This window comes from Dermacentor albipictus, chromosome 5, assembly GCF_038994185.2.
Source record: "Dermacentor albipictus isolate Rhodes 1998 colony chromosome 5, USDA_Dalb.pri_finalv2, whole genome shotgun sequence".
Taxonomy (NCBI): Eukaryota; Metazoa; Arthropoda; class Arachnida; order Ixodida; family Ixodidae; genus Dermacentor; species Dermacentor albipictus.
This window is the reverse complement of record NC_091825.1, coordinates 8,364,503-8,392,419: the sequence shown is the minus strand read 5'-3', so window position 1 is coordinate 8,392,419 and position 27,917 is coordinate 8,364,503. Positions and strand designations below refer to the sequence as shown.

At 47.4% G+C, this 27,917-nt stretch overlaps 1 protein-coding gene across 1 annotated transcript in view; it reads left to right on the top strand.

Annotated features, from left to right (window-relative positions):
* LOC139059839 (hydroxylysine kinase) overlaps window positions 1-27,917 on the top strand; it is a 345,249-nt gene that overhangs the window by 207,604 nt on the left and 109,728 nt on the right. Inside the window, exon 5 of the mRNA XM_070538251.1 lies at window positions 26,075-26,191. Coding sequence (XP_070394352.1) covers window positions 26,075-26,191 — 117 coding nt within the window. The remainder of the gene's footprint in view (window positions 1-26,074; window positions 26,192-27,917) is intronic.

The following is a 27,917-nucleotide window of genomic DNA, read 5'->3' as shown; positions in this document are numbered from 1 at the left end:
TTACCCGCGTTTGTTGCCTCACCCAATCTGCTCTTTTCTTATCCCTTAACGTTACACCCATCATTCTTCTTTCCATAGCTCGTTGCGTCGTCCTCAATTTCAGCAGAACCCTTTTCGTAAGCCTCCAGGTTTCTGCCCCATATGTGAGTACTGGTAACACACAACTGTTATACACTTTCCTTTTGAGGGATAGTGGCAACCTGCTGTTCATGATTTGAGAATGCCTGCCAAGCGCACCCCAGCCCATTTTTATTCTTCTGGTTATTTCAGTCTCATGATCCGGGTCCGTGGTCACTACCTGCCCTAAGTAGATGTATTCCCTTCCCACTTCCAGTGCCTCGCTACCTATCGTAAACTCCTGTTCTCTTCCGAGGCTGTTAAACATTACTTTAGTTTTCTGCAGATTGATTTTCAGACCCACCTTTCTGCTTTGCCTCTCCAGGTCAGTGAGCATGCATTGCAATTGGTCTCCTGAGTTACTAAGCAAGGCAATATCATCAGCGAATCGCAAGTTGCTAAGGTATTCTCCATCAACTTTTATCCCCAATTCTTCCCACTCCAGGTTTCTGAATACCTCCTGTAAACATGCTGTGAATAGCATTGCAGAGATCGTATCTCCCTGTCTGATGCCTTTCTTTATTGGGATTTTGTTGCTTTCTTTGTGGAGGACTACGGTGGCTGTGGAGCCGCTATAGATATCTTCCAGTATTATTACATATGGCTCATGTACACCCTGATTCCGTGATGCCTCCATGACTGCTGAGGTTTCGACTGAATCAAACGCTTTCTCGTAATCAATGAAAGCTATATATAAGGGTTGGTTATATTCTGCACATTTCTCTATCACTTGATTGATAGTGTGAATATGGTCTATTGTTGAGTAGCCTTTACGGAATCCTGCCTGGTCCTTTGGTTGACAGAAGTCTAAGGTGTTCCTGATTCTATTTGCGATTACTTTAGTAAATACTTTGTAGGCAACGGACAGTAAGCTGATCGGTCTATAATTTTTCAAGTCTTTGGCGTCCCCTTTTTTATGGATTAGGATTATGTTAGCGTTCTTCCAAGATTCCGGTACGCTCGAGGTTATGAGGCATTGCATAAACAGGGTGGCCAGTTTCTTTAGAACAATCTGACCACCATCCTTCAACAATTCTGCTGTTACCTGATCCTCCCCAGCTGCCATCCCCCTTTGCATAGCTCCTAAGGCTTTCTTTACTTCTTCTGGCGTTACCTGTGGGATTTCGAATTCCTCAAGGCTATTCTCTCTTGCACTATCGTCGTGGGTGCCGCTGGTACTGTATAAATCTTCAGCCACTTGAACTATCTCATCCATATTAGTAACCATATTGCCGGCTTTATCTCTTAACGCATACATGTGATTCTTGCCTATTCCTAGTTTCTTCTTCACTGTTTTTAGGCTTCCTCCGTTCCTGAGAGCCTGTTGAATTCTATCCATATTATAGTTCCTGATATCCACAGTCTTACGCTTGTTGATCAGCTTAGAAAGTTCTGCCAGTTCTATTCTAGCTGTAGGGTTAGAGGCTTTCATACATTGGCGTTTCTTGATCAGATCTCTCGTCTCCTGCGATAGCTTACTGGTTTCCTGTCTGACGGCGTTACCACCGACTTCTATTGCGCACTCCTTAATGATGCCCATGAGATTGTCGTTCATTGCTTCAACACTAAGGTCCTCTTCCTGAGTTAAAGACGAATATCTGTTCTGTAGCTTGATCCGGACTTCCTCTAGTTTCCCTCTTACCGCTAACTCACTGATTGGCTTCTCATGTACCGGTTTCTTACATTCCCTCCTCAAGTCTAGGCTTACCAAACCATACTTCTTACCATACCATGGTTCTTACCATACTATGGTCAATGCAGCGTACCTTGCCGAGCACGTCTACATCTTGTATAATGCCAGGGTTCGCGCAGAGTATGAAGTCGATTTCATTTCTAGTCTCACCATTCGGGCTCCTCCATGTCCACTTTCGCCAATCCCGCTTGCGGAAGAAGGTATTCATTATCCGCATATTATTCTGTTCCGCAAGCTCTGCTAATAACTCTCCCCTGCTATGCCTAGTGCCTATGCCATATTCCCCCATTGCCTTGTCTCCAGCCTGCTTCTTGCCTACCCTGGAATTGAAGTCGCCCATCAGTATAGTGTATCTTGTTTTGACTTTACCCATCGCCGATTCCACGTCTTCATAAAAGCTTTCGACTTCCTGGTCATCATGACTGCATGTAGGGGCATAGACTTGTACCACCTTCAATTTGTACCTCTTATTATGTTTCACAACAAGACCTGCCACCCTCTCGTTAATGCTATAGAATTCTTGTATGTTACCAGCTATTTCCTTATTAATCAGGAATCCGACTCCTAGTTCTCGTCTCTCCTACGTGCCCACTTTTTAGCACTGTATATGCTTCTTTTGTCCTCCCAACCTCACTGAGCCCTATTATATCCCATTTACTACCCTCTAATTCATCCAATAACACTGCTAGACTCGCCTCACTAGATAACGTTCTAACGTTAAACGTTGCCAGGTTGAGATTCCAATGGCGGCCTGTCCGGAGCCAGGTATTCTCCACAGCCACCACAGCCACCGTAGTCGTCTATAAAGAAAGCAACAAAATCCCAATAACGAAAGGCGTCAGGCAGGGAGGTACGATCTCTCCATTGCTATTTACGGCGTGCTTACAGGAGGTATTCAGAGACCTGGAATGGAAAAAATTGGGGATAAGAGTTAATGAAGAATACCTTAGCAACTTGCGATTTGCTGATAATATTGCCTTGCTTAGTAACTCAGGGGACCAACTGCAACGCATGCTCACTAACCTGGAGAGGCAAAGCCGAAAGGTGGGTTTAAAAATTTATCTACAGAAAACTGAAGTAATGTTTAACAGTCTCGGAAGACAACAGCAGTTTACGATAGGTAGCAAGGCATTGGAAGTGGTAAGTGAATACCTCTACTTAGGACAGTAAGTGACTGTGGATCCGGATCATGAGACTGAAATAATCAGAAGAATAAGAATGGGCTGGGGTGCGTTTGGCAGGCATTCTCAGATCATGAACAGCATGTTGCCATTATCCCTCAAGAGAAAAGTATACAACAGCTGTGTCTTACCAGTACTCAAGTACAGGGCAGAAACCTGGAGGCTTATGAAAGGGTTCTACTTAAATTGAGGACGACGCAACGACCTATGGAAAGAAGAATGATGGGTGTAACGTTAAGGGATAAGAAAAGAGGAGATTGAGTGAGGGAACAAACGCGAGAAATGCTCTTGCGTCTCATGTTCAGACATCTACAGAGCCGCACGTTTCATACATCTTCGACGTCTTGGCTCTATGCCGCAAAGCTGACGATGCTATGTCTGAATCAGATGAAGTGTCACATGTTCTAAAAGGCATCGCCGACGTTGCTTTCAATTTGCTTGTTTTCGGCAACGTCTCGACAATCGACGCCATCATTAAAGAATGCCGTCGCCTCGAACAAGCCAAGAGCCACCGTATCACACACCACATCACGCGGCTACACAACACCGCTGCTACGTCGACATGCGAGGGTCGACCCCATCAGGCCACCACCTGTGACGACGTCATTCGTATTGTTCGACGCGAGCTCGAGGCCGCCTGTTCGCCAGCTTTCTCCGCGACGCCTCCCAATCCGCCAGCAACCACGATTGCCATGATTCAGGCCGCAGTCAGACAGGAATTTGAGAACATGGGTCAGAACTCCGTGTGTTCAACATCTCAACCCAGCGTTCCCCAGTTCTCTACCGGCCCTCCTCGTCCCCGACAGTCCTTTTCCGCCACATCTCGCCGCAACCCGTCCGAATGGCGTACCCCTGATGACCGGCCGATCTGCTTCCACTGCTGTCGCATCGGTCACGTCGCTCGTCACTGCCGCAACCGATGGCCACCACCTCCTCGGACATACACGCCGCTTATTCCCGCACCTTTGGACCTTTAGTACCCTATACCACCCGCCATGAACCCACTGCCGCTGATGCTCCTGCCCCGAACCTTCGCTACAGCCGCTCGCCCTCACCTCGACGCCATCAGTCTCGTTCGCCCCAACCCCGCCGCTTCTCTTCGCCGCCTATCGCCTCCCGGACCCAGCCGGAAAACCAGGCACTGCAGCTTCTGAAGGTGAAGTTGCATTGTCCACCCTGCCCTCAAATCCTCTGCTCACGTTAAACACGAATCAAAACCTTCTTGACGTTGACGCCCTGTCACGGCACTCATCGATACAGGGGCACATCTTTCTATTATGAGTGCTAGCTTCCGACGACGACTGAACAAGCTCCTCACTCCAGCGTCGGCACGCGTCGTCCGCGTTGCGGATGGCGGTACTGTGCCTATAATCGGCATGTGTACGGCACGTGTTAGCATCGCCGGCCGCCACACTCCTGTGCTTTTCACCGTGATTGCTCATTGCCCCCACGACCTCATTCTCGGCCTCGATTTTCTCTCCGCGCATTCTGCTCTTATTGACTGCCCTGCCAGTACACTTCGCCTTGAGTGGCCGATTATCGCAGAACCTTCTGACCCACCCCAGTGCCGCCTACGCCCCACCGGCTTTATTCGCCTGCCACCAAAATCGATAGCGTATATTGAACTCTTGTTTTCCCCACTAGTCCCTGATGGCGAGTACCTCGAGTACAGTATGGCGTTACGGTGCCTCACAGTATACTTCCTATTACTTCGAACCGCACTTTCACGCCTATCTTTAACTTTGGATTGGCAAAGCAAATTCTACCACAAGGTACTTACCTTGCCAACGTTGATGGTCTCGGCGACCATCACGTGGCAACCTAATCGACTGATGCTTCTTGCGAGCTTAGCAGGCCCATCGTGCCAGCCTCGGCCGCCGATACCAAGATACAGAAAATGGTTGCGACGGACCTGTCTTCTGCGCAGGCTGAAGACCTTTACCAAGTATTATCGTCCTACAGAGATATTCCCGACTTCGACGACCGCCCTTTAGGGCAGACGCTCGCGGCCAAGCATAAAATTCTTACTGGCGATCCTACTCCTATTCACCGATGACCTCATCGAGTTTCGGCGTCGGAACACCAAGTAATTCAAAGTGAGGTGAAGAAAATGCTAGACAAAAATATAATTGAGCCTTCTTCGAGTCCCTGGGCGTCACCTGTAGTGTTGGTTAAGAAGGATAACACGTGGCGCTTCTGTGCAGACTACCGTCATCCGAACAACATTACCAAGAAGGACATCTACCCACTTCCACGTATAGACGACGCCCTTGACTGCCTCCACCGTTCCAGCTATTTCTCTTCTATTGATCTTCGTTCTGGATACTGGCAGATTGCTATTGACGATACGGACATAGAAAAAACCGCGTTCATCACACCTGATGGCCTATACCAATTTAAAGTAATGCCATTTGGATTATGCAATGCCCCTGCCACCTTTGAGCGTATGATTGACTCCTTGCTCCGAGGTTTCAAATGGTCCACATGTCTATGGTACCTCGACATCGTCATCGTCTTCTCGCCCACGTTCGACACTCACCTTGAGCGTCTAACAGCTATACTTGATGTATTTCGAAAGGCGAAGCTGCAACTTAACTCGTCCAAATGTCGTTTCGGCCTCCACCAAATTACTGTTCTGGTCCACCTCGTTGACGCTTCCGGAGTACAGCCTGATCCCGACAAAACTCGCGCTGCCCGAGACTTTCCGGTTCCGAAGACAGCCGCAGACGTTCGAAGTTTTGTAGGGCTACACTCGTACTTTTGTCGTTTTATTCAAGATTTCGAGGCAATTGCTAGACCCCTCACTAATCTTTTGAAGAAAGGCATACAATTCTCGTAGGGTACTGCAGAAGCCGCGGCCTTCTATGGTCTCGTTACTCTTCTCTCCTCACCACCCATTCTCGCCCACTTCGACCCTGATGCCCCTACAGAATTACGTACTGATGCCAGCGGTCATGGCATAGGTTATCTCTTAGCACAGCGTCAGCGTGGCCAGGATCGCGTTATTCCTTATGCGAGCCGCCACCTCACACCATCAGAGCGCAACTATTCCATTACGGAACGAGAATGCCACGCTGTAGTCTGGGCGGTTGCGAAGTTCCGTCCTTACCTTTACGATCGCCCTTTTTCCGTAGTCACTGACCATCATGCTCTCTGCTGGCTCTCATCGCTAAGAGATCCCACAGGCCGGCTTGGTCGATGGGCTTTGAGGCTACAAGAATTTTAATATTCCGTGGCCTACAGGTCTGGCCGCCTGCACCAAGACGCTGACAGCTTGTCGCTTTACCCTGATGACGACCCTGACTCCTCCAATATTACCAGGGCTGCTTGCGTATTCTTTGTGTCGCAGCTGCTTCATTTCGCCGACGAGCAACGTCGTGACGCCTACATCAGAGCACTCATCGACCGTTTTGAGCAATCTACGGCCGACGCCACACTACGCCTCTTCATCCTCCGCGACGTTACTCTGTACCGTCGTAACCTTCATCTGGACGGCTCTGAGTTCCTACTTGTCATACCTAAACACCTCCTCTCAACCGTTCTAGAATAGCTTAACGATGCACCAACGGCAGGACGCCTCGGCGTATCTCGAACCTATGACCATGTACGTCACCGTTTTTTCTGGCCGGGCCTTGCCCGTTCCGCAGGACGTTACGTCGCCGCTTGTGAACTTTGCCAACGACGCAAGAAGCCTTCCCAGCTCCCCCCTTCCTTCGTGTCGGCTTAGACCTTCTCGGCCCATTTCCGGAATCTACATCTGGAAACAAGTGGGTTGCAGTCGCGGCGGAGTACGCGACTCGCTACGCCATAACCCGCTCATTCAACCAGTTGCGCAACTGATGTTGCGGACTTCCTCCTGCATATCATTTCGATTCATGGTGCTCCGCGTCAATTGCTAACAGACCGTGGGCGTACGTTCTTAGCCAAAGTCATTGACGACATCATGCGTGCCTGCTCAATACAGCATAAATTTACCACCTCCTACCACCCTCAAACGAATGGCCCCACTGAGCGTTTGAATCGCACCCTAACAGACATGCTATCCAAATACGTTTCAGACGATCACCGTGACTGGGACCAGGCTCTACCTTACATCACTTTTGTGTACCACTCTTCCCGTCTCGACACTGCTGGCTTTTCTCCTTTATACCTCTTCTATGGCCGTGAACCGACGCTACCACTGGGCACTGTGCTTCCGTCCAGCACAGCATCAACTAGCGCTGATGCCCGTGATGCTATCGTCCATGCTCGTCAACTTGCGCGCGCTTGTCTACAAATCTCTCAAGGCAAACAAAAGCAATGCTACGACCTCCGTCACCGTGATGTCCATTTTGTGCCCGGCACCCTCGTGTTGCTTTGGTCACCATCGCGTAAAGTTGGCCTTTGTGAAAAACTGCTTTCCTGTTACACGGGCCCATATCGCGTGCTTCGCCAAAAGACCAATGTCACCTACGAAATTGTTATAGCCACGCCCACTGCGTCCTCTGCTGTGACGACCAGTGACATTGTCCACGTCGCACGACTCAAACCCTACAACTCTCCACACCCCTTGGATATTTAACAGCACCGTGACGGCGCTTTTGCCGCCGGCGGTAGTATTACGATATCATCGAGCGATGCTCAAAGGACGAGCCGCCGCGAGAACTGCGACGATGTGGGTCTGTGCCCTTGGCGCGAGTGAATGTCGGCCTGGCGCTCTGGCTCCAGTCCAGTGTAAATAGCCTGTGAATAGCCTCTTTCATCTGTCTACACGTAACAATATCTTAGTCGAAATCAAGAAAAAGAAATGGGCATAGGCAGGACATTTAATGAGGAGGGAAGATAACCGATGGTCATTAAGCGTTACGGACTGGATTCCAGGGGAAGGGAAGCTTAGCAGGGGGCGGCAGAAAGTTGGGTGGGCGGATGAGATCAAGAAGTTTGCAGGGACAACATGGCCACAATGAGTATATGACCGGGGTAGTTGGAGAAGTATGGGAGAGGCCTTTGCCCTGCAGTGGGCGTAACCAGGCTGGTGAGGATGATGATGATGAAAGTGTTTCTTTCCTGGCTTCGTTTTTTTTTCTCTCTTAAGTCGTTATTCATGGCAGGTTTCTTTTCCATTGCCGCCACCCTTGAGATTATCTCAGCCTGTCTGACTTTCCGCTTGACGTTCTTTGTTGCAGCGTTGCTCACCATACAGGCATCATACTAGTTGTTAAGCTTCCTAGTTGTTTTCCACCACTGTGAATCAATGTTATTTTTGTACAAATACGTGAACTCTCCTCCATCCCATTTACTTTCTTATATATTCATCATTCGTCCTTCACAATTGATTTTACTATGAGCTCGCCTCACTTCAAAACTTGTCCAACCCCTGTCACCCTGAACAGCTTCATTTGTAGTGTTCCCGTGAGCAACTAATGCGAGGCGTCCCACTGACCTTTGGTTGCCATCACGTCCTGATTGTACCCGTAATTTCAAGCGAACAACCGCAATTCCAAATGTAAGTCCTGGAAGCATTACACTTTTCCTCATACCCCGGAGCACCGCGTACCTATGGTATCCGCGTAACGCTCTGCGCTTCAATATGGCCGCATTTCTCTTCTCCTTTAGTGATGTGGTTTTGTCCTGTGTTTTCATAGATATGTCGCCTTCGTTTATTCATATACCAAGGTATTTATATTCTTTTGCTCGAGATATGTCCTGGCCCTGTATTCTCACTGTAGGTTCGCTGTTTTCATAGAATGCCATAACACCTGATTCTTTAACTCTAAATTCAGACCTAACTCAGTGCCTTCCTGTCCACAGATATTAGCCAAACGTTGCAGATCACTTTGCTTGTTAGCTTGCTTCAGGGGGGGGGGGGGCACAGTGCGGCCTCGCGTCGCGCGTAGGAACTTCCTGAATAACAGTTATTCAATGGGGCGAACGTCGAATGGGACGGCCGCAGCAACCATGCGGCCCACGTGGATCTTGGCGGCCATGCAAGCAGCCACCCTGTATCACATGGTATCGGAATGTCAGCCCAATCCACCCCGACAACAAACGACACAACCCAACAGAGATGGGTGGCAGGCAGCTCTGCCTAGCTCCGATCCGAAGATCCGAGGGGCCTTCGTGAAACGGGCGAAAGGCAGCAGCCCGCGCCAACGGGATCCCGGATTCCACTTGTCGATCTTCTTTAAAGCATTGAATGAATGTTTCATTCTCTGTTTAGGAGGCCTGTCATGGCTGCTGTGTGAATCGCGCCCAGGCGTCACCCACGCACTGGCTCTCGTGATCCCCAGATTAGCGAGGCATTTGCGCCGCACTTGCTTCATTTACGCGCAGGAGACATTGTCAGCTCCAACTAATATATCGCAAAATTAAAGCCCGTATAGAGCTGCGGTCGAATTTCAGCTTAGGGACTATCGTACTCGTCGGTGAATTTGAAAGGAAAGCTTTCTTTTCCTCTTACTTCGGCTTTCCCACTACTGCTGCTGCTGTCGCGCACACCGCGTCGAACGGTGGTTCAGAGCGTGTATATAGATGACAGGCGCGAGTAAGAGAGGAAAGGCGACGGGAGAAACTCGTTTTCACCCCACCGCGTCGAATGTGCACAATGCCCACTGGATCTCCCTGGCCGTCGCCACATTAGCCGCTTGACACCTGTAATTATCCGTGACTCCCCTCAGAAACATTGCAAAAATCGCAGCACTTCCTTTCTACTAACATGCGAGGCCTGAAGGGAGGCAGATAGAACTGCAGAGAGGAGAAGGAGAGGGAGGAGAAGAGCCAGTTCCCATATACGAGGGCGAGAGGTGACGATGAAGGCAAGGAAACATCGCTGCTATACGACAGCGGTCGCGGGGAAACAGGATAAGCTTAAGTTCAAGGTACGGTGCGGTACGTTGCTGCTCTTTCTGAAAAATAAACGCCATGCAAATATGTCAAGCGAGCAACTTACACAGGGCGTGCAGAAGCAGAGGCGCAATAATTAAAGCGCACCGCAGTGTCCAGGAGGCACTACGGAAGCGGTTGACGGTCAAATCAATAATTCCGTACCTGCCACGTTAGATTCGTAGAATAAAGATCCACTTTTGGAGAAGGGAAACTGTACCTTCCCCAGTGGTGCGAAAAGAAGCAGCGGGAGTGCATGGAATTTACTTAGATGGATGCCAGATGGCACTGCTCAACCAGGATGCGGAAGTTGTTTTTCTTTAGCAAAATACAATATGGCCGCTTTTTACCAGTAGTGTACGCTGGTGCGTGCCGTGCTTATCCTGCTGGCCATGCGGCATGCCTCAATGACTTGGCTGCCGCGTAGCTGGTGCATTCTAATTGCCAGGAGACTAAAGAAACTCTACTGATGCCAATACAACAAGCCACAAGTGAGAGAACATTACGTGCGACTTTATTAGCAAAATCCAATATGGCCGCTTTTTACCGGTAGTGTACGCTGGTGCGTGCCGTGCTTATCCTGCTGGCCATGCGGCATGCCTCAATGACTTGGCTGCCGCGTAGCTGGTGCATTCTAATTGCCAGGAGACTAAAGAAACTCTACTGATGCCAATACAACAAGCCACAAGTGAGAGAACATTACGTGCGACTTTACTGGCAAAATACAAGCAGTGTGCATTCTCGGGCATTACCAGAAATAAAATTTTCATTTCGAGAGATGCTGCAATCATTCCCGCGAGCTCGTAAAAGGCTCACTATCGTCGTCGCACATGGCGGTCTGGTGACGAGCGACAACCAGCGGCCCAAGCAGATTGGACAGAGTGTCTCACCTGTTTGCAGCGGCAGTCGCCGTTAGAGATGAGGAATCGGGTGATGCAGGCATCTGCTGCCGCAGCCAGCACAGCGCCATGGACGATGCGGCATTTTAGCGTTAACTCCTTTCCAACCTGCACGTTCCTTTTCTTTCGGGGGTGGCTAATGTGTGCCTCACTCTTGGTGTCCCACATTGTCTCATTATGTAGAAGTCGCTTTCGTGGGCATCACATTCATCAGTCACTTTCGCGCCTTTCCACCCATGTGGCTATCAACTTCATACACGTCGGACCATGTAAGCACGTATGCTGATCCCCGTTCATGCTTTATTGCGGCCGAGAAAGGCCACAAGCACAATTTGCCCATGGCTGCAGCAGGAAACAATGAACAGGAAGCAGCAGTTACGGTGCGTGGATACTCGGAGTCTATGTCGCTGTGCGGACTGCAGGAGCAAATGCTTACCGCGAGAGACTGCTTACCAACGCAACTGACCAGGGCCCCACATCCGAGAAACGTAGCACGGCAACCACAACCAAGTGTGGCAGCAAAACCAGATTCTGCACTCAATCACTTCAGTGTAGCTTGCGCAAAGAGCCAGGCTAGCGAGGAAGAAGGACAATCATCAACGAGACTAGAAATATGGAAAATGGGAAAGCTTGCATTCAAGAAGGAAGCCACTCTGTTCTACTAGCATTGAAGACTAAAAACATTAAGAAAAGTAAAATAGTGCATAGCACAAGGTACGTAGGTTAATGAAAGACACATGCCAGTGATGCATCAGCTATTTCCGGAGAGAAATTGCGCAGTACAACATACACTAGAAGATACTGCTACAGATATGTTACGCTACGAGACAGACTAGTATTAATAGTATCAGCGAAGAATCGGTTGAGCATTATGTTTGCATCAGCATGAATTATCTCTAACGAGAATGGGCAATGAAAAAGCTTGCATTTATAGAAACAAAAATTACATTTGGCACAAGTGGAATTTACTTGGCCAGGAAGCTGATAAAGGGCAAACTGACGGAACTCTTTTGGCCAGCGTCGTCTGTATTTGGTCAGAAGTCGCAGGTGCATCTGAAAGCGAAGAATTTGTAGAAAGTCCTTTTTGACTTACCCGGATGACTCAGCCAAATGTCCGTGCTGGTGGAATGGTGCCTGAAGCTCTTTTCAGTCTTGACACAGTCCTCTGCTGATTTGATATCTCATCCAAATTCTTCTACATGCGCTTCTTTGTTCGTGGCGTAAAAGCCTTGAAAATTCGGCTCCAGCCCCTTCCTGTTGGTGTAGATGAGAGCGCCTGTGATGACCAAGGTGTGCTTGGCATAGACTCTGTTGGGGCAGAACAGTGACAGATGAGATACAGCGCATATTAGCCAAACTCATGTAGTGTTTTCTTTGTATGTTCGAACCAATTATATTGAACCATAAATAAGAACAAACGTTCATATCTGCTGCAAACAAATGACATGTATCTCGAAACTAGGAAGCCGATACAGCATATATCAAGCATATTTATTTCTGAACCAGGTGTTCTTTACCTTGTAGTAGCAGCCAAAGTCCACACAACGGCCTTGTTGTAGCAGGCAGTAGCTTCTGTTTAGCGCATGGAGTGTGTTGCTTTATACTGGTGTCGGCCTCATTACTGCATGTCTGGAAGAGAAGAAATTGAAAAAGGTCAATGTTGCCATGTGAAATCAAAAAGGTGGGACATCTATATTCTAATGGTTTGCGACTACAGAACCCATACAAATGCAGAGGTCTGTTCTAGGGCGCTTAAGCAGCATAATAAATAAATATCGCTATTCTCCGTAGAATTGATGTCTGCCTAACTACAATGCATGTCAACAGCTTAAGTATTATTAAGATCACAAGTGAGAATACTTGAGTATTAATTTATACAATGCAAGAGATTACGCTGCTGGTTCCACAAGCAAATATATCAGTCATGCATCTATTACAACTGATGCATTATTTTTCCGCATGAACGTGCTGCACCGCTTCACTACTGCAAAATATAAATGCCCTACGGTAAACCAAACTGAACAGCAAGAACATTTGGAACCAACAAGTACGAAATATGGGTGAATTATCATGCTTGCAACTTCTTATTACAATAAATTTGGTATTCGCACTTCATTTTGCCAAATGACTATTCGGTTTTGTGGACGAAAGAAGTTGCCGGCGGACTCGAAAAAAACATTTATATGTATATTGATAAGGCTACTCAGTCACCTATGGCCACGACTACAATAAAATTAAAAATGTGGCGTGCGTTCCGATATCACTCTCTCTTTCTTTACTGGTTGTGTGTGTATAACGACGGCCTCGCAACAAAAGGTTTATTTAGGAAAGAGCAACTGAGGATCCTGTCTGCCCATATGTAGTGCGCGATCTAGTATCTAGTTCGTTAACTTGTCTCCGCCTGTAAGTTAATGAGACGAATATTATATAACGATTCAAGGAGCGGTGTTAAACGACTCACCGTTATTGTCGTTTTCAGAGGCAGCAGAATCCAGCTCTCGTTTCGATGCAGACGTGTTCCGAATGGCTCACGACCGAAACATAGCTTTCATGCTTACATGTCCGCTTGCAAACATGTCACTTCACCCCAAATTAAATAACGCGAGACATTGAAGCGCAATAAACTAGTTTTTGCAACGAAGAAACAACCACTCCAAGTGTACGAACGAATAAATCCGTGCCGCCGTGTACTCGAACATACCGACAAAAATTTTTAATCCAGGCCAGAGGTCACGCGAAAGATCGATGATGCTGAACGACATTTGCGTTTATAGTGGCAACGAAACAATAACCTTACTAAGAAAGAGTACAATATCTAATAACAATGATAATTTCGCCATCTTCCTTGTGAAATCGGAATCGGAATCGGAATCGTTTTCTATTGAGATCATTAGAAGGATTACAAGTTGTTAATATTCAGGAGGAGGTCCCGGAGTCAAAGACTGCAATGGGACCTCCTGTACAAAGTAAACGTAATAAAAGAAAAGTACAGCAGTTTTCAACAAATTGTTAACATAGAAAAATTACAGGTTTTTGTATGAATACCATGATTGAAGAATTACATATGCATAAATGTCATGAAAAAAAAAGCACTGTAACACAATCTCGTTGACAACTGATAAAGTAACTGCGTAGATGACGTTACGAACACAGTAGAATTTGTTAACTCGAATGTATATCTGAGGCAGAAGCAGAAACGTAACTGTATGGCATTGAAAATGAAATGAAGGCACCCTGAAAGAATGGTTGTCAGTATGGACTAGGCATCAGTATTCGAGCATTATCCAAGCATAAAATTGCTTGGATAATTGTAGGAGAACGTTTGTAAGATAAAATGGATGGATGGATGTTATGAGCGTCCCCTTTGCAACGGTGCGGTAGGTTTCGCCACCAAGCTCTTGCTATCATACTGCCCAATGTCCTACTTAGGTTAAACAATAAAAAAACGCTATGAACTCCCACAAACAACTTTTCTGACCCCTATTGCGAACAGTTTTTTGTACGCCTCCGTTTTTTGTCGTTTCCCTACTTTTCTTCCACCAATCCTCCAATCGCCTCTTACTAATTCCTATTGTGGACATGATTACTTTTCCACTGCTCTGACTGAACCCAACGGCTTCAAGGAGGCCAGTGGTGCCTAAATCGACCGCCGGGTAGACGTATTCACATTCTAATAAAACATGCTCCATAGTTTCCCTAATTTTACCGCAGCAAGCACATGCCTCTTCTTGTTTCTTATATCTCGCTTTATAGGTTCATGTTCTAAGGCATCCCGACCTCGCTTCAAGATTCCGCTTATTATACCGCCTCTATTGGGAAATACTGCTAATAACGTAAGCATCCCGAAGTGATTATACTATGCTGGTTTCATGAGCAGCGGCATGCGGTAGATTCTTTCGCCCTCTGTGGCCGTTTGTTGAACTTGAAAGTGTGCTACCCCTTTTAGCTTTGCGGCAACGACATTGCTAGACGTTGTGGATTTGATTCCAGTCGCGGCACGCGCGTTTCAACGGGGGCGAAGCAGAAAACGCACGAGCACCTATATTTTGGGATACGTTGAAGGACATCACGGTGTCAAGATTAATCCGGAATATGCCACTACGGCGTGCCTCATAATTGGACTGTGGTTTTGGCACGTACAGCCCCATATTCCAAGTCAAGTTTAATACTTCTGCCACTTTGTGATGTGCCATGTGAGGAAATGACAACGCTTAACCCTAATCAGAAGTTATAAAATATGGCGTACAACAACGCCTCAAGCAAACACTTCTGCCTGTGTGTTCCGCGTACTATACAGAAAAACAGCAGTGGCGCGCGCAAGGTAACGTTGAACATCAACTTACCTCTCTCATGTTAGACTAAACATTCAAGAAATTAAGCTTTAGCCGTCAGCATCACCGCTAACTATCGTCAATCGATGTATCCCGTACGGAAATCTTCGCTTACATGGATTCCCAAAGTGCGTGGGATCTGCATAATTTTTAACAGAGTAGCTTTTCGTAAATTTTGAAGACATAGAGTATCAGATGAATCGCTACCATTGTAGGCGTTTTTGTGGCAATTTATATAGATCTCTACGATGGCAATATCTTCATAGATCTAGAGAGTAGTATGGGTGCGTCTTAACGCTATCATGTGTATTAGATAGTGGGGTTTCGATGGAACTGTAAGAGAGCTAAACCAGTTTTGCCAATTTAGTGGTTTGCGCACCCAAGTTACCGGTTTCTCGCACCGCCTAGCAGGAAATTCGTTCTCTTGCAGGTCTTTATGGGTATTCAAGAATGCTGGCTTCTTTTTTCGAACCCCGCAGGGACATCTGCGTCAGTAGGCGTTTGGTGCATTGCGACACCACGTACCCGAGCACACGAGAGTTGGACCCTCCCATGTGTAACTGTGCCCGGCTTAGCCGTGTCCGGGGAAAAGGGGATCCTGGGGGCTGAGCCTATGCCGGGTGTTCGCACCGTTAAGGTCCCCCGGTGGCCGGTGGAGGCAACACACCTCTCTGGCCTCTGCTTCACGTAGACGGCAACCCTGGACTGACCCACCCGGGGGAAATCGCTAGTTGCCTTTTCCTGTCTCTTTCTCACTCCAACCTCCACCTTTTTTCTCTCACATTGCATCTTTCCTGTCTCCTTCTCATTTATTTATTATTTCCGAGCTTCCTGGCAGCAAGGGTTAACCTTGTGTGCGTAACCAACCCAGGTTATGTCATATTTGGTTATAGTGGCAACGTACAGCTGGCGTTTGCAGGCCCTGTTTTTGCAGGCCCTGCAGCGTCCCCTTGTTGCACTCCATGGTGGGTGGCTGGCGTTGCTGCCGAAAACTGCACGTCTACACATGGCTACTTCCTTCCCTCCACTACCTGATCGCCCTCAGAAAAGAGGGCGCACCGAAGATGTTTTCCAATTCTTCGGACGCCAAGTCCACACCTTCCCTCGTTTTCATGTCGTACACTCAGAAAAACTAGGCAAACCAGTGCGAACCGTCTCACCATTCCTTGTTTCAAAGTCGTTAACTGAAATTTTTGGTCCAGGATATGAGGCGTCGAGGATGGCAAGCGGTGATCTCCTCTTGGAGCTCCGCGATCAGAAGCAGCTTGAGATACTCCCAAACTAGGGTCATTTGGGTAAACCCAAGTAATCGTAACCCCAAACCGTACTATGAATACCAATCGTGGCGTAGTTTCAGATGATTATCTTTTGGAGTTAACTGAAGCGGGACTCTTGGAGGGCTTCAGTGAACAGAATGTGATCAATGGTAAAAGAATTAAGATGAGGCGAGATGGAAAAGAAATCCAAACCAAGAACTTGATGATTACCTTCGGTTCAAGTATCCTGCCCGAGTCAATCGAGGCAGGGTACATTAAGCTCCGTGTTAGGTTATACGTGCCAAATCCCCTGAGATGTTTCAAATGGCAACGTTTCGGCCACAGTTCGCAGAGCTGCCGAACCCGCCAAACTTGTGCGAAATGCAGTGAACATGAATACACCTCTGAAGCCTGTGAGAACTCTCTCCACTGTGTAAACTGGGATGGGGAGCACGCCGCGTACTCGCGGTCGTGCCCATACTGAAAAAAAAAGAAAAGGAGATTGTCACAATCAAAGTCAAAGAAAACATATCTTTCAAGGAGGCATGTAGGCGGGTGTCATACCTGCCTAAGTGAAGCTTTGACGATGTGGCGCGTCAGGGGGAGCGACACAACGGCATTTGGCGGCTGTCCGACCAACAAGCAGTGAGTTGGCAGTTACGCCACCTGCCCCCGTGGCGGCTGCAGCTAGCGCTGCGCCGTCACCCCAGCAGAAGGGGTCATCCACCTCCGGGCAGGCGGCCTCAAATGCCTCATCCAACATGCCGAGGCCTTCACATAAAACAAAGCGCTTGGAAGATCGCGTGTCCAGCGCCTCGCAAGAGGCAATGGACACAACCACCAGCAAGACGGTGCCACCAGCGCCTAAGCAGCGGCGAGGCTTACTCGATCGCTCCGAAAAAGACAAAACTTCAGTCACGGCGTCTGCAAAGGGCTCGTGAGCTAGTCCTCGTATCTTAAACACAGAGCACTAAACACAAGTGGCATTATGGATACACAAATACTACAACGGAATGTTAGAGGAGGTCTCCATAATCTTGAAGATATTAGATAGCTCCTACACAAACATAATGCAAAGTTGCTGTGTGTTCAGGAGACGCATCTAAAACGTACACAAACAAACTTTCTTCACCAGTACACCTTCTTTCGCAAGGACCGTGATGAGGCTAACACCTCGGGTGGCGGTGTAGCAAACCTTGCAGACAAGTCTGTAGCTTGTCGCCACGTAGCCTTACAGACACCCCTCGAAGCAGTGTCAATTAGAGTTTTTTTTTCAATAAGTTAGTAACTGTCTGTACCAAATATATGTCCCCAAGCTGTTACCTTCAAAAAGCCGATTTCTATAACCTCATAAATCAGCTCCCGGAACCTTACATACTTGTGGGCGATTTTAACGCCAACAACACGTTGTGGGGAGACGCACGTTGCGACGCAAGAGGGCCGACTCATTAAAATTTTATTCTGAACTCAAGTGCCTGCCTGTCTAATAACAAGGAGCCAACATATTACAGCATTCAACACAATTCATATTCATCTATAGACCTAGCAATAGGCTCTGCTTCCCTTCTGCCTCATCTGGAATGGAATGTCATCAATAATCCTTTTGGAAGTGACCACATTCATATAACGTTAAACTTCATAACGCAGCATGACGACCGTGCCAGTGTTCTCATTTGGAAATTAGCATCGGCTGACCGGGAGCAGTTTAAAGAATCAACTCATTTATCAACAGATTTTACAGACAATTTTAGTATAGATAATGCTGTCGCATGTTTTACCGCTTTTATTTGTGATGCTGCTGAAAAGTTTATCGCGCAAATGAATGGTTATTCACTTAAAAGCCTTAATCCCTGGTAGAATGATGACTGTAGAAATGCACAAAAGAGGCAAAATAAAGCATGGGGAATATTGCGTAGATCGCCGAATGCAGAAAATATAATTGAATTTAAACACATAAAATCACAGGGAAGGCGGATACGGCGTCAGGCGAAGAGAGAAAGCTGGGTGAGGTTCCTTTCAGGTATAAGTTCTTACACACAGGAGGCGAATGTTTGGAATGGAGTAAGGAAGCTAAAAGGGCAGCAAATAAATCCGCTGCCTCTGGTGAACGATCAAGTGAATACCTTAGAAGAGCAGGGAGACACCCTAGGGGAGCACTTTGAGCATGTGTCGAGATCAATCCCCTATTCCCAATTCTTTCTTGAACATAAAAGAATAGAAGAACGTAAGTCAATCCTACGCAAATGCAGACATAATGAACAGTATAACCTGCCTTTCAGTATTGCCGAGTTGAGAGCTGCCTTAACACACGCAAAAGCTCTGCACCGGGACCTGACAGAGTCATGTGTGACATCGTCAGAAACTTACATACTGACACACAAGGTACACTACTCCCAATTTTCAACACAATTTAGGCTGCGGGATAGTTTCCATCCACATGGAAAGAAGCGATTGTGGTCGTAAAGGCCCTTCCTTGGCGGCAAGTTACCGTACGATAGCTCTTACAAATTGTCTGTGTAAGCTTTTTAAAAAAATGGTTAATCGCAGACTCATACATTTCTTTGAACTCAACAATATGCTCGATCCCTATCAGTGTGGCTTAAGAGAAGGACGGTCGACAACCGATCATCTTGTGCGCATTGAAGGAAATATCAGCGATGAATTTTCTCGACATGGTGAAGGCTTATGACACGGCATGGCGTTACGGGATCTTGCGAGACTTTTCGGGAATGGACATCCATGGAAATGTGCTGAACTTAATTGAAAGCTATTTGTCCAATCGTATCTTCCACATGAAAATCGGCAACGTATTATCGCGACCTTTTATACAAGAAACCGGTGTACCCCAGGGAGGAGTACTCAGCTGCACTCTCTTTATCGTTAAGATGGACATACTCCGTTCTTCACTGCCACCAGCAATTTTTTATTTTGTCTACGTAGACGATATACAGATAGGTTTCAAATCCTGCAACCTTACAGTGTGTGAAATACAGGTACAGCAGGGCTTAAACAAGGTGTCCAAGTTGGCAGACCAAAATGGATTTAAAATCAACCGCCATAAAAGTTCTTGTGTTCTTTTTACTAGATAGAGAGGCCTGGTTCCAGATCATTGTGTTCAACTGTGTGGACATCAAATACCTATTCACAAAGAACACAAATTTCTAGGTTTTGTACTTGACTCCAAGTTTACTTTTATTCAGCACATTAAATATCTTGAAGAAAAATGTCTAAGGACACTGAACATACTTAAAATTCTGTCCCACACAACATGGAGTAGCGACAGGAAGTGTCTGATGAATGTTTATAAGAGCCTAATTCAATCACGATTGGACTATGGTGCCGTCTTATATAACTCTGCCACAGCGAGCGCGCTAAAGATGTTAGACCCCGTTCACCATCTGGGTATCCGCCTGGCCACTGGCGCATTTAGAACAAGCTCTGTTGAGAGTCTATACGTCGAGTCAGATGAATGGTCACTCCATTTTCAGAGAACGTACATCAGCTTCATCTATTTTCTCAATGTGCCCTCTAATAAAGAACATCCTGTTTCACAACCGTTAACGACTTGACGTGTGAAACACTTTTTCGTAACAGACCCTCTATGAGACTTTCTTTGTCACTCCGTGCAAGACAACTTAGCGAAGAAATGGATGCCCTAGTTGTCGAACATAGCCTAATGCCTCCAGTTAAGCTATTACCGCCCTGGGAGTGGCAGGTGATAGATTGTGATGTATCCTTTGTAGAGGTCACAAAGCACGATCCTGACCTCGAAACCGCTATGCATTTCCATTAACTTCAATCGAAGTACTCCTGGTCTGAATTTTACGCAGACGTGTCAAAATTACATGCTGGTGTATCTTATGCTGCTGTTGGCCCCTCTTTTTCTAAATCTGACGTATTGAACCCGTGAACAAGTATCTTCACTGCAGAAGCCTACGCAATACTGTCTGCATTAGAACACATAAATAAATTAAACCTCGACAGGGCAATAGTATTCACAGACTCGTTCAGTCTTGTAAAAGCGTTAATTTCTTAAAAAAAGCACACAAATCCGGTTTTCATTGAACTTTACTCACTCTTATGCAACATTTATCTATCACATAGACATGTAGTAACATGCTGGGTACCTGGCCATAGAGGCATCGAGGGCAATGTACTAGCTGATAAAATGGCCACATCACTCACATCACTAACCACGTCTCCTACGGCTGCTGCCCCTGTCACAGATCTGAAGCCTTTCTTACGAAAGAAACTGCGACAACACTGGCAGCACATGTGGAACGCGGATATAAATAATAAACTGCACGCTATAAAGCCACAGTTAGGTTGTTGGCCCTCCTCAAAAAAATCACGGTGAACAAAATGTCCTATTTTGTCGCCTCAGAATAGGGCACACATTTGGTACCCACAATTTTATGCTTACTGGAAATAAACCACCAACCTGTGGTCGATGTGGTGAGAGGCTGACCGTCCTCCACGCCCTCTTGTAGTGTCGCAAAGCCGAATCTGAAAGAAACATTTTCCACTTGCATATCTATATTGCGTCCCTCTTCACCCAGCTATGTTTCTTGGTAAAGAATCGTTTTTTATCACCAAAGTAGTCCTCAATTTCCTAAATGATGTTGTCCTACATGTTATAAGCCCAGTAAACTCGTATCGCATTCTCTTTCCAGAAGATGCCGCTGTGATAGTTGTTCTGTATAGCACATGCCTCTAGGCCTTTGTGTCTCAAGAGCTCTAACGAGGCTGTGGTGCTCTAGTGAATTTTAGAATCTTATACATTTTTTATATCGTATCATTATTTCGCAACGCACAATAATGCTCATATTACGTTTCATTTGTCATCGCCATAATCTTATTACACGACATATTACGCACTTTACAGTGACTATATTTAGGCCCCTTTACAGCCACGTCACATCAACTTCATAGAACCCATCACGAACACTTGCGTGGCGCTCATTGGCCATACCTGGCCGTTGCGCCAATCAAAACCACACATTCATTAAATCATTCTTTTTTCGAAGGTGTAGGACAGGGGGGAAACAAGTTGCTCGCAACAGTACCATGTTTTCCGAGGGTTGTGTGTAATGTTCTTACCTCGCTTGGCTAAGCAACTGCAGAATAGATTACCTGATTAAACGTCCTAATCCATCTACAAGTTTCACTACTCTTTGTTGCAAATCATCTGGGCGCAAAGAAGGAATCAGTTGTAATTTATTGTAATTTATGTAATTTATTAATCTCCCATAAGCACATTTTAATAAACTGGTGCAACCATACAGACATAGTTTCCTACTGGCACAAGGGGAACACACACAGAGTGTCACGACTGGCCGGTGTGGTGAACAATTTGTGTCATCGCCGTGTATTCTGCCTCGCCCCCTCAGTACTCGTGAGCCGCTCAAAATGCAGTAGGTGGCATGATCCGTATGACTGGTGATCTGTCTTTAACAAAGGGTGCCAGCGGTGCAATCTGACATGTACTGGTTGTCTGCGTGAGATGCAACAGTGCGTCGGGGTGGTCTACGCCCGATTCTTGGCTGCGGGGTTTGGTGAGTGCGATGCCTTTCACCAGGAGTTTCACCAGGATTTTGCCCGTGGTAAGAAAGCGGGTAAAAGCTGTCGTTGTCGCCTACTGTGTGAGAACATCAAGGCAATACTAGCTGTATGTACAGTTGACAAAGCAGCACTGAACTGAGCTATGAATTTCAAGCAGTTGCGTAAACCGGAGTTGTCGGAGCTTGCGAAGGAGTCTGGCGGAGGCTGTATGATGATGACAAGCTTTCGGAATGCTTTGAGACGATTCGGGAGCAGGCAATAAGAGAGGCACAAGAGCGGGAACGTGCAAGGCAAGATGCCCAGCGTGCACGTGAAATAGGAAAGCGTGGACTACGAAAGCGAACAGAGCGCAGAGCATGAATTCGCATTTCAAATAACGCGACTTGTGACAAAATAGAGCACATTTAGGTAGCAGGTTTGAGCAACAAGGGGCCCGGTAGAGGAAAATGCATCTTCGAGTTAGGAAGGTTGCGAAAAGCCGAGCTGTTGAACTTGTGTTTGCAGCTTGATTTATATGTTGCGGAAGATATGACCTTTGCCGCTATTCGTGCGATCATTTTAAAAACGAGAATGTTTTCATATACTTCGTGAAGATAATTCTAAGATCAGGACTCATGACGGTTTCAACGACGGTTTCAAGCGGCAAGCCAGAGCCATACGCGCAGCGGGTGGAGCTTGTGAGAGCCTGCGCGATGGAAACGAACGAACACGCAGCAAAAAAAAAAAAACAGTAGTTCCAGGGCGGATAGTTCCCAGCGGCGAACACAATTCGGAGGCGCAACGTGCTGAGATCGCATGTACGACCTCGTTAGAGGTAAATAAGCAAGCTCCAAATGCAGCAGTTGCGGAAATGGCGGCTTCAAGAGGCGAGTCAGAGGAGTACATGCTGAGAAGGCTGAGATTGAAAGCATGTCCGAGTTTGAACCTAGTGACATCGCTGTGAAAGCAGTAGCACAGAATATCTATATGCAGAAGTTCGAGTGACTAGGAATTAGCGTGACCCATGAGAAGCGCCGTATTCCAAGATCTGAAGCACCTCTGCGATGGAGCAAGACTGCGACATGGAGTGGCCTCGGAGTCACGAAGGCGCGTAACAGGCGTGACGTTGATGCAACAGAACCACACAAAACGCCAGAGAGGTCGCCCAGAAGAAACCGGTAAATGAATCCACAGAGTCGGTCGTGGAGCCTGCGTTGAAAAGCCGAACTTGACTGCAGTATGTCCGCCTTGATTGCTGAGCACAACGAGGACGGATCCAGCCAACAAAACATCCAGGGTGACGTAAACGGAGGTGCAGCGCGGAAAATTGTGGGCTTTCAAGACGAAGGCGTCGCAGAGCTGCCAGAGTGTCCGGAAATCACGGAAACTGCGTCCAATCGTGCCTCAGTGTACCGCCCGGATGCGCTGCGCTTATGGCATGCATGTCCGCGCTCCGAGGAGTAGGGTGCTAGAGAAAGTGGTTGCTACCGCGATGAAGCGCAGCCTATATGGACATGCGACTTATGCCACGTGTTGACAAGGCAGTGGACCCAGCGGAAGCGCCAGTGATGCTAGTATGCATGACTACAGAGCCCTTTCGTCGACTCGTAGACGATGCCGTTGTAGCGACGGGTGCGCCTAACATAGAGGAAATATTGCACGGCGCAAGGGAATCGCCAGATAGGGCAACGCTTAAGGCTAAGACCGCAGTCAAGATGTATTGCTAATCTACAGCAGGAATGCTAGAATAGCAGCTTGGGCTTGTTGGTTTTCCATCCTGCTAGCAACAGCGCAAAATGTACACAAGAGACGAGACAAGAAGACACTACAAGCGCTTGTGGTGTCTTCTTGTCTCGTCTCTTGTCTACATTTTGCGCTGTTGCTAGCAGGAGCAGGAACGCGTCACTGTGAGCCAGGTGGTCCAGTGCTAAATCGCCAACTTGCAGCCTGCCTGACATTGACAAAGCTGACAAAGCTGCGAGACGCGAAATGGCCCAGGGAAAAGTTATTTTCAGGGAAGGGAAATTTGAATGGGCTTTTCTTTCCCTAGAATGAGCAAAGCCTAGCGAGCCAGTACAGGAGAACATTGAGTACGGAGTACAGGGAGTCACTCGTGGTCAAGGGAGGTACGGTTCGCTTGCCAGGTAGGCGACGTCGAAGAGGAGCGCCCCACTGATTATGTGAGTCATGAATGGACAATGCAGTGGAGAACAAGTGTGCAGCACTACTGAGAAATAGTGCTCTCGTGCATTGTATCAGTCTGTTCCTAAATTGTCAGGCCGCCATGCCGCTTCGCGTTCCATTAGTTGGAAGGCTCAATGCTCTCAGCGTTGTGCAACAGTCGCAAACACATTTCTTCAGAAATGGCCTTCTACTGCTCAAGCGTCTCTCCGTGTAGAAAAGTTATTTCGTAAAAAAGGGGAGCCCCAAGGACAAAGCCGGTGGCTTAATTCAAAGCCCTCAACGCGCGAATATACCTCGACGGGTGGGAACTTTCAGTTGTTTTTCTTCGTGACTCAGGCGTTCTCACTGTGGCTTTTATTTCGCCCTATTCGTAGAGAAAGTGTTTTCCAGTGCGACTAATTTATGTGTGATATTAGTGCTGCTGCGTTATTTTGTTAGCTTAGCTTGGCATTGAAATGGAGTAGTAAGCCTGGTGAGAATTTGTCTCGTGCTTGCCGGTTGAGTGGTCGCGTTTTCGATGTGGTTCCGACTGACGCCTGCCGTGAACTCGAGACTGCACCTCGACCTCGCAAGGCATTAGCGGTGTTGTCAACGCGGAATAAAACACCTGTCGGTAGAGATTCACCAACTGTCTACTGGACGCAAGCTGTGGGACACCCGCCTGAGGCTACGACTACCAGTGCAATCCCCCCGAACAACGGATGCAGTCCTCTGCCAACCGGGGCTCCCTGGTGGGGCAATCTGTTACTACTGGCCTGTGCGGTTAATAATCTGCATCTTCGCCGTGTCTTCTGCACGGCCCCCTCAGGGCTCGTGAGCCGCTGCAAAATGCAGTCGGTGGCACGATCCATACCACCGGGTGAACCTTCTTTAACAAGCGATGTCTCTGACAAAAATTCCTCCGAGAGGTAGGGCTGATTTTGCTTTATCATATATTAATTAGCTGGTGCTGCCATGGCCCAACGCGGAAGTTCAGAGTGCTTTCGGTCCGCTGAAACTCATTAAGTGTTAGATAAGAAAAAAATGGCTACATAGATGGCAAACGCCATCCTTACTGGGCGGGATGGTCTCCGAAGAAACGATAAATGATGCTTCGATGGAAGGCTGCACGAGCACGTTCTTCCCAAAATCGGTATGGGGAAGGTAAAGTGACCGTTCACCCAGCCACACCAGAGAAGAGATACGCATACGCACAGAGGAAGCACAGCCCTACTAAGACGACATGGAGGACAAGTAATGTTTATCACTACACCGTAGTTCAACCTATTCCGGGTCCGTGATTCTTGTTCACGGAAGGGCCTTTTTTCTAAAATTTCTTTTCCCAATATGTCTCCGCACTTCACAGCCACAGAAGAAAGAACAAGTTTATTGTTATTTATAATTTATATATTTTATGTCATTATCGAAGAAAAAAAGAGTTATCCGTCCAGCGTAATTTTGTTTAGTATATTTACTTAGACGCAATAAAAATATTTTAGACATGATAATGAGTGTAGTTTGCATTTAGCGGCTTTTTAGTGGATTTCGGGTGCTCGTAGCGCGGGTTTCAGCATTTTGTAAAGCCCCGATTAGCAGGTTTTAATGTCTAGTTCACGGGACTGAGCATGACTGGCTTTGTAGCGATGCTGAACGTTTCCCGCTGCATGGAAGGGGGCTATATTTAGCCCTGCTGTTCGCTGAAATATTTTCTTGCATCCAGTGAAATCTACTTAGCATGCTCAAAACGTAGTGCAGGGCTTCTTTAAGCAATTCACAAGACAAGTTCTTGACACTAACACATACTTGCCTCAGTGGCTCATTCCCTACGGCCTCGCGTTTTTGAGTTCGAGAGTTCCGAGCAGTGTGTTCTTATGGGGCGGAATGCGTGTACCTCGCTTTGGGCGCTCGAGGCGGTAAAAGATAAAGAACGGCGTCTCCCGCACCGGTGTGAAGGGTTTTCGCGAAACTATTCATTTTGTTCACATTTTCTGCTTTGCCAAGTGTGAATACACGGTCGCTCCTTCCATCGCAGAGTCTGTGTCTCGGCTCATGAGCGAGGTGAGCGTGCATGTGCAATGCCAGCTGCCCGTGCTATCCACGGAGGGACGCCACTTCGTCATGCAGCGCTTTCCCATCGGAGGCCCGGAAAGTAAGCGGACTACGCCACCATTTCATAGCAATTTGTGTCTCAGTAAAGCTGGTTGTCGAGCTCCAGTTTTCACTTATATTCGCTCGCAGCGGATGCTACGGTAAGCGCCTTCGCTGTATGCAGAGAAGTCAAGCTTGATTCCTCTAGTAAGAATAAAAAGATCAAGATGGACTCCGACCATCAACACAAAATACGAGGAGACTCCTTTTAATGTGCGTGCATAACTTCCAGTATTGACTTCCGTACTCTCAGTGTATTGCAAATGAAGGAGTGGTGCAATTGTAGTAAAATAACCAAAGCTTTATCGATGAGGTTGCCTATAGAATAGCAGGTGTGCGCAGCTCTAAGCTCCTTCGTGACTGGAAGCAGTTCTTACTGTGGGTGGATTGCGATTGAAATGATAACGGTTTGTACTATTCAGTCATATGAAAACAATTTTCGTAAGTTCGCAACTGCTACAAGTGCATTGTGTAAAAAAAAAAAAGGCGATGCCGGTCCTCAGCACAGAATGCGCTGGTCATGCAGATTTAGAGGATCACTAGCGATTAGAAGGAGGGCGCAAATTAACACATACGCTGACGGAGGAAACACAACGAGGCCCGTTATGTATCTGGGTGTGATGAGTCATCCCAGCTGATGGAATATTTCTGTCGACGGCAGCTCAGTGAGGGCTCAGCTCACAGGTAAGTCATGTGTGACAGCGAATGCGTGCCGAAAACGTGCAGCTTCGGGTGTAAATCCTACGCCTGCGCGAGTGTGTCTCGAGGCAATTTTCCAACGCTCATGGTCGCCGATGTTGGTACAGCGCCAGCGAAGCTTTTCATTGTCCGTGCAATGAACGCCAGTGATTGGGAACTCTACCCAGGCGTGTTGCGTTGCAGCTGCCTTCAGCGTAGGTCGGAAAAGTTATTAGAGAGCCACAACGGTGACTGGCCGAGTCGGGCCCTCGGTGCACTCTGATAAGGTAGCATGAAGAGAACCGCATATATGTATAGAAGGATTCCTGTCTATAGAAAGCTATGGGGCTGCCACATCTGCCACTCTGCGTATTTCTGCACGCAATCGTGTGCGTACTGCGTTGGCCACCTCACAGCATTTTTCGATGTGTCGTCGGCGCAGACTAGCACCCGTACAACTTGCCCCAGGATAAACGTTTGTGTACGCTCATGCACCACTCCAACCAGCACCGTATCAAGTGGACGGCGTTCCAACAGCAGCCCCCGCCCTTCCGATGCAGTCGCTCAAAACACTGATCCGAGTTTCACGGTTGTGCTTCGAGCCGCCATCTGTCGGATCGACATTAGCATTGTGGAAGGGCAATATCAAGCCTAGCGTACCTTTGTGAATCCTCACAGGGCCTTGCGGCAAGCTAATTATGGGGCTTCCCTATCCGCAACTCTCCGTGTTCATCCACGTAAAAAACTGTTCACTATATACGCCGTGAACACGTTAAGACGCATTACTAATGTGGCCAAGACCACTTTGTTGCTTCACTATTGCATGCGCATGTACTCACGTTTTAATCAGGTGACGTGGAAGATAATCCGGGACCAATACACCCTCACAACCACTACAGAAACTTCCAATGATGGGATGTGAGTTCTGGAAGAAATCAGATATCGCCAAATAGCTCTTCTTAACAATATGAAATCCGCTCATCGTACCGTGAGCGCAACTGCACCGACGCACCCAGCGGCTGCATCGCTGCCTGCCTGGACTGCCTAGG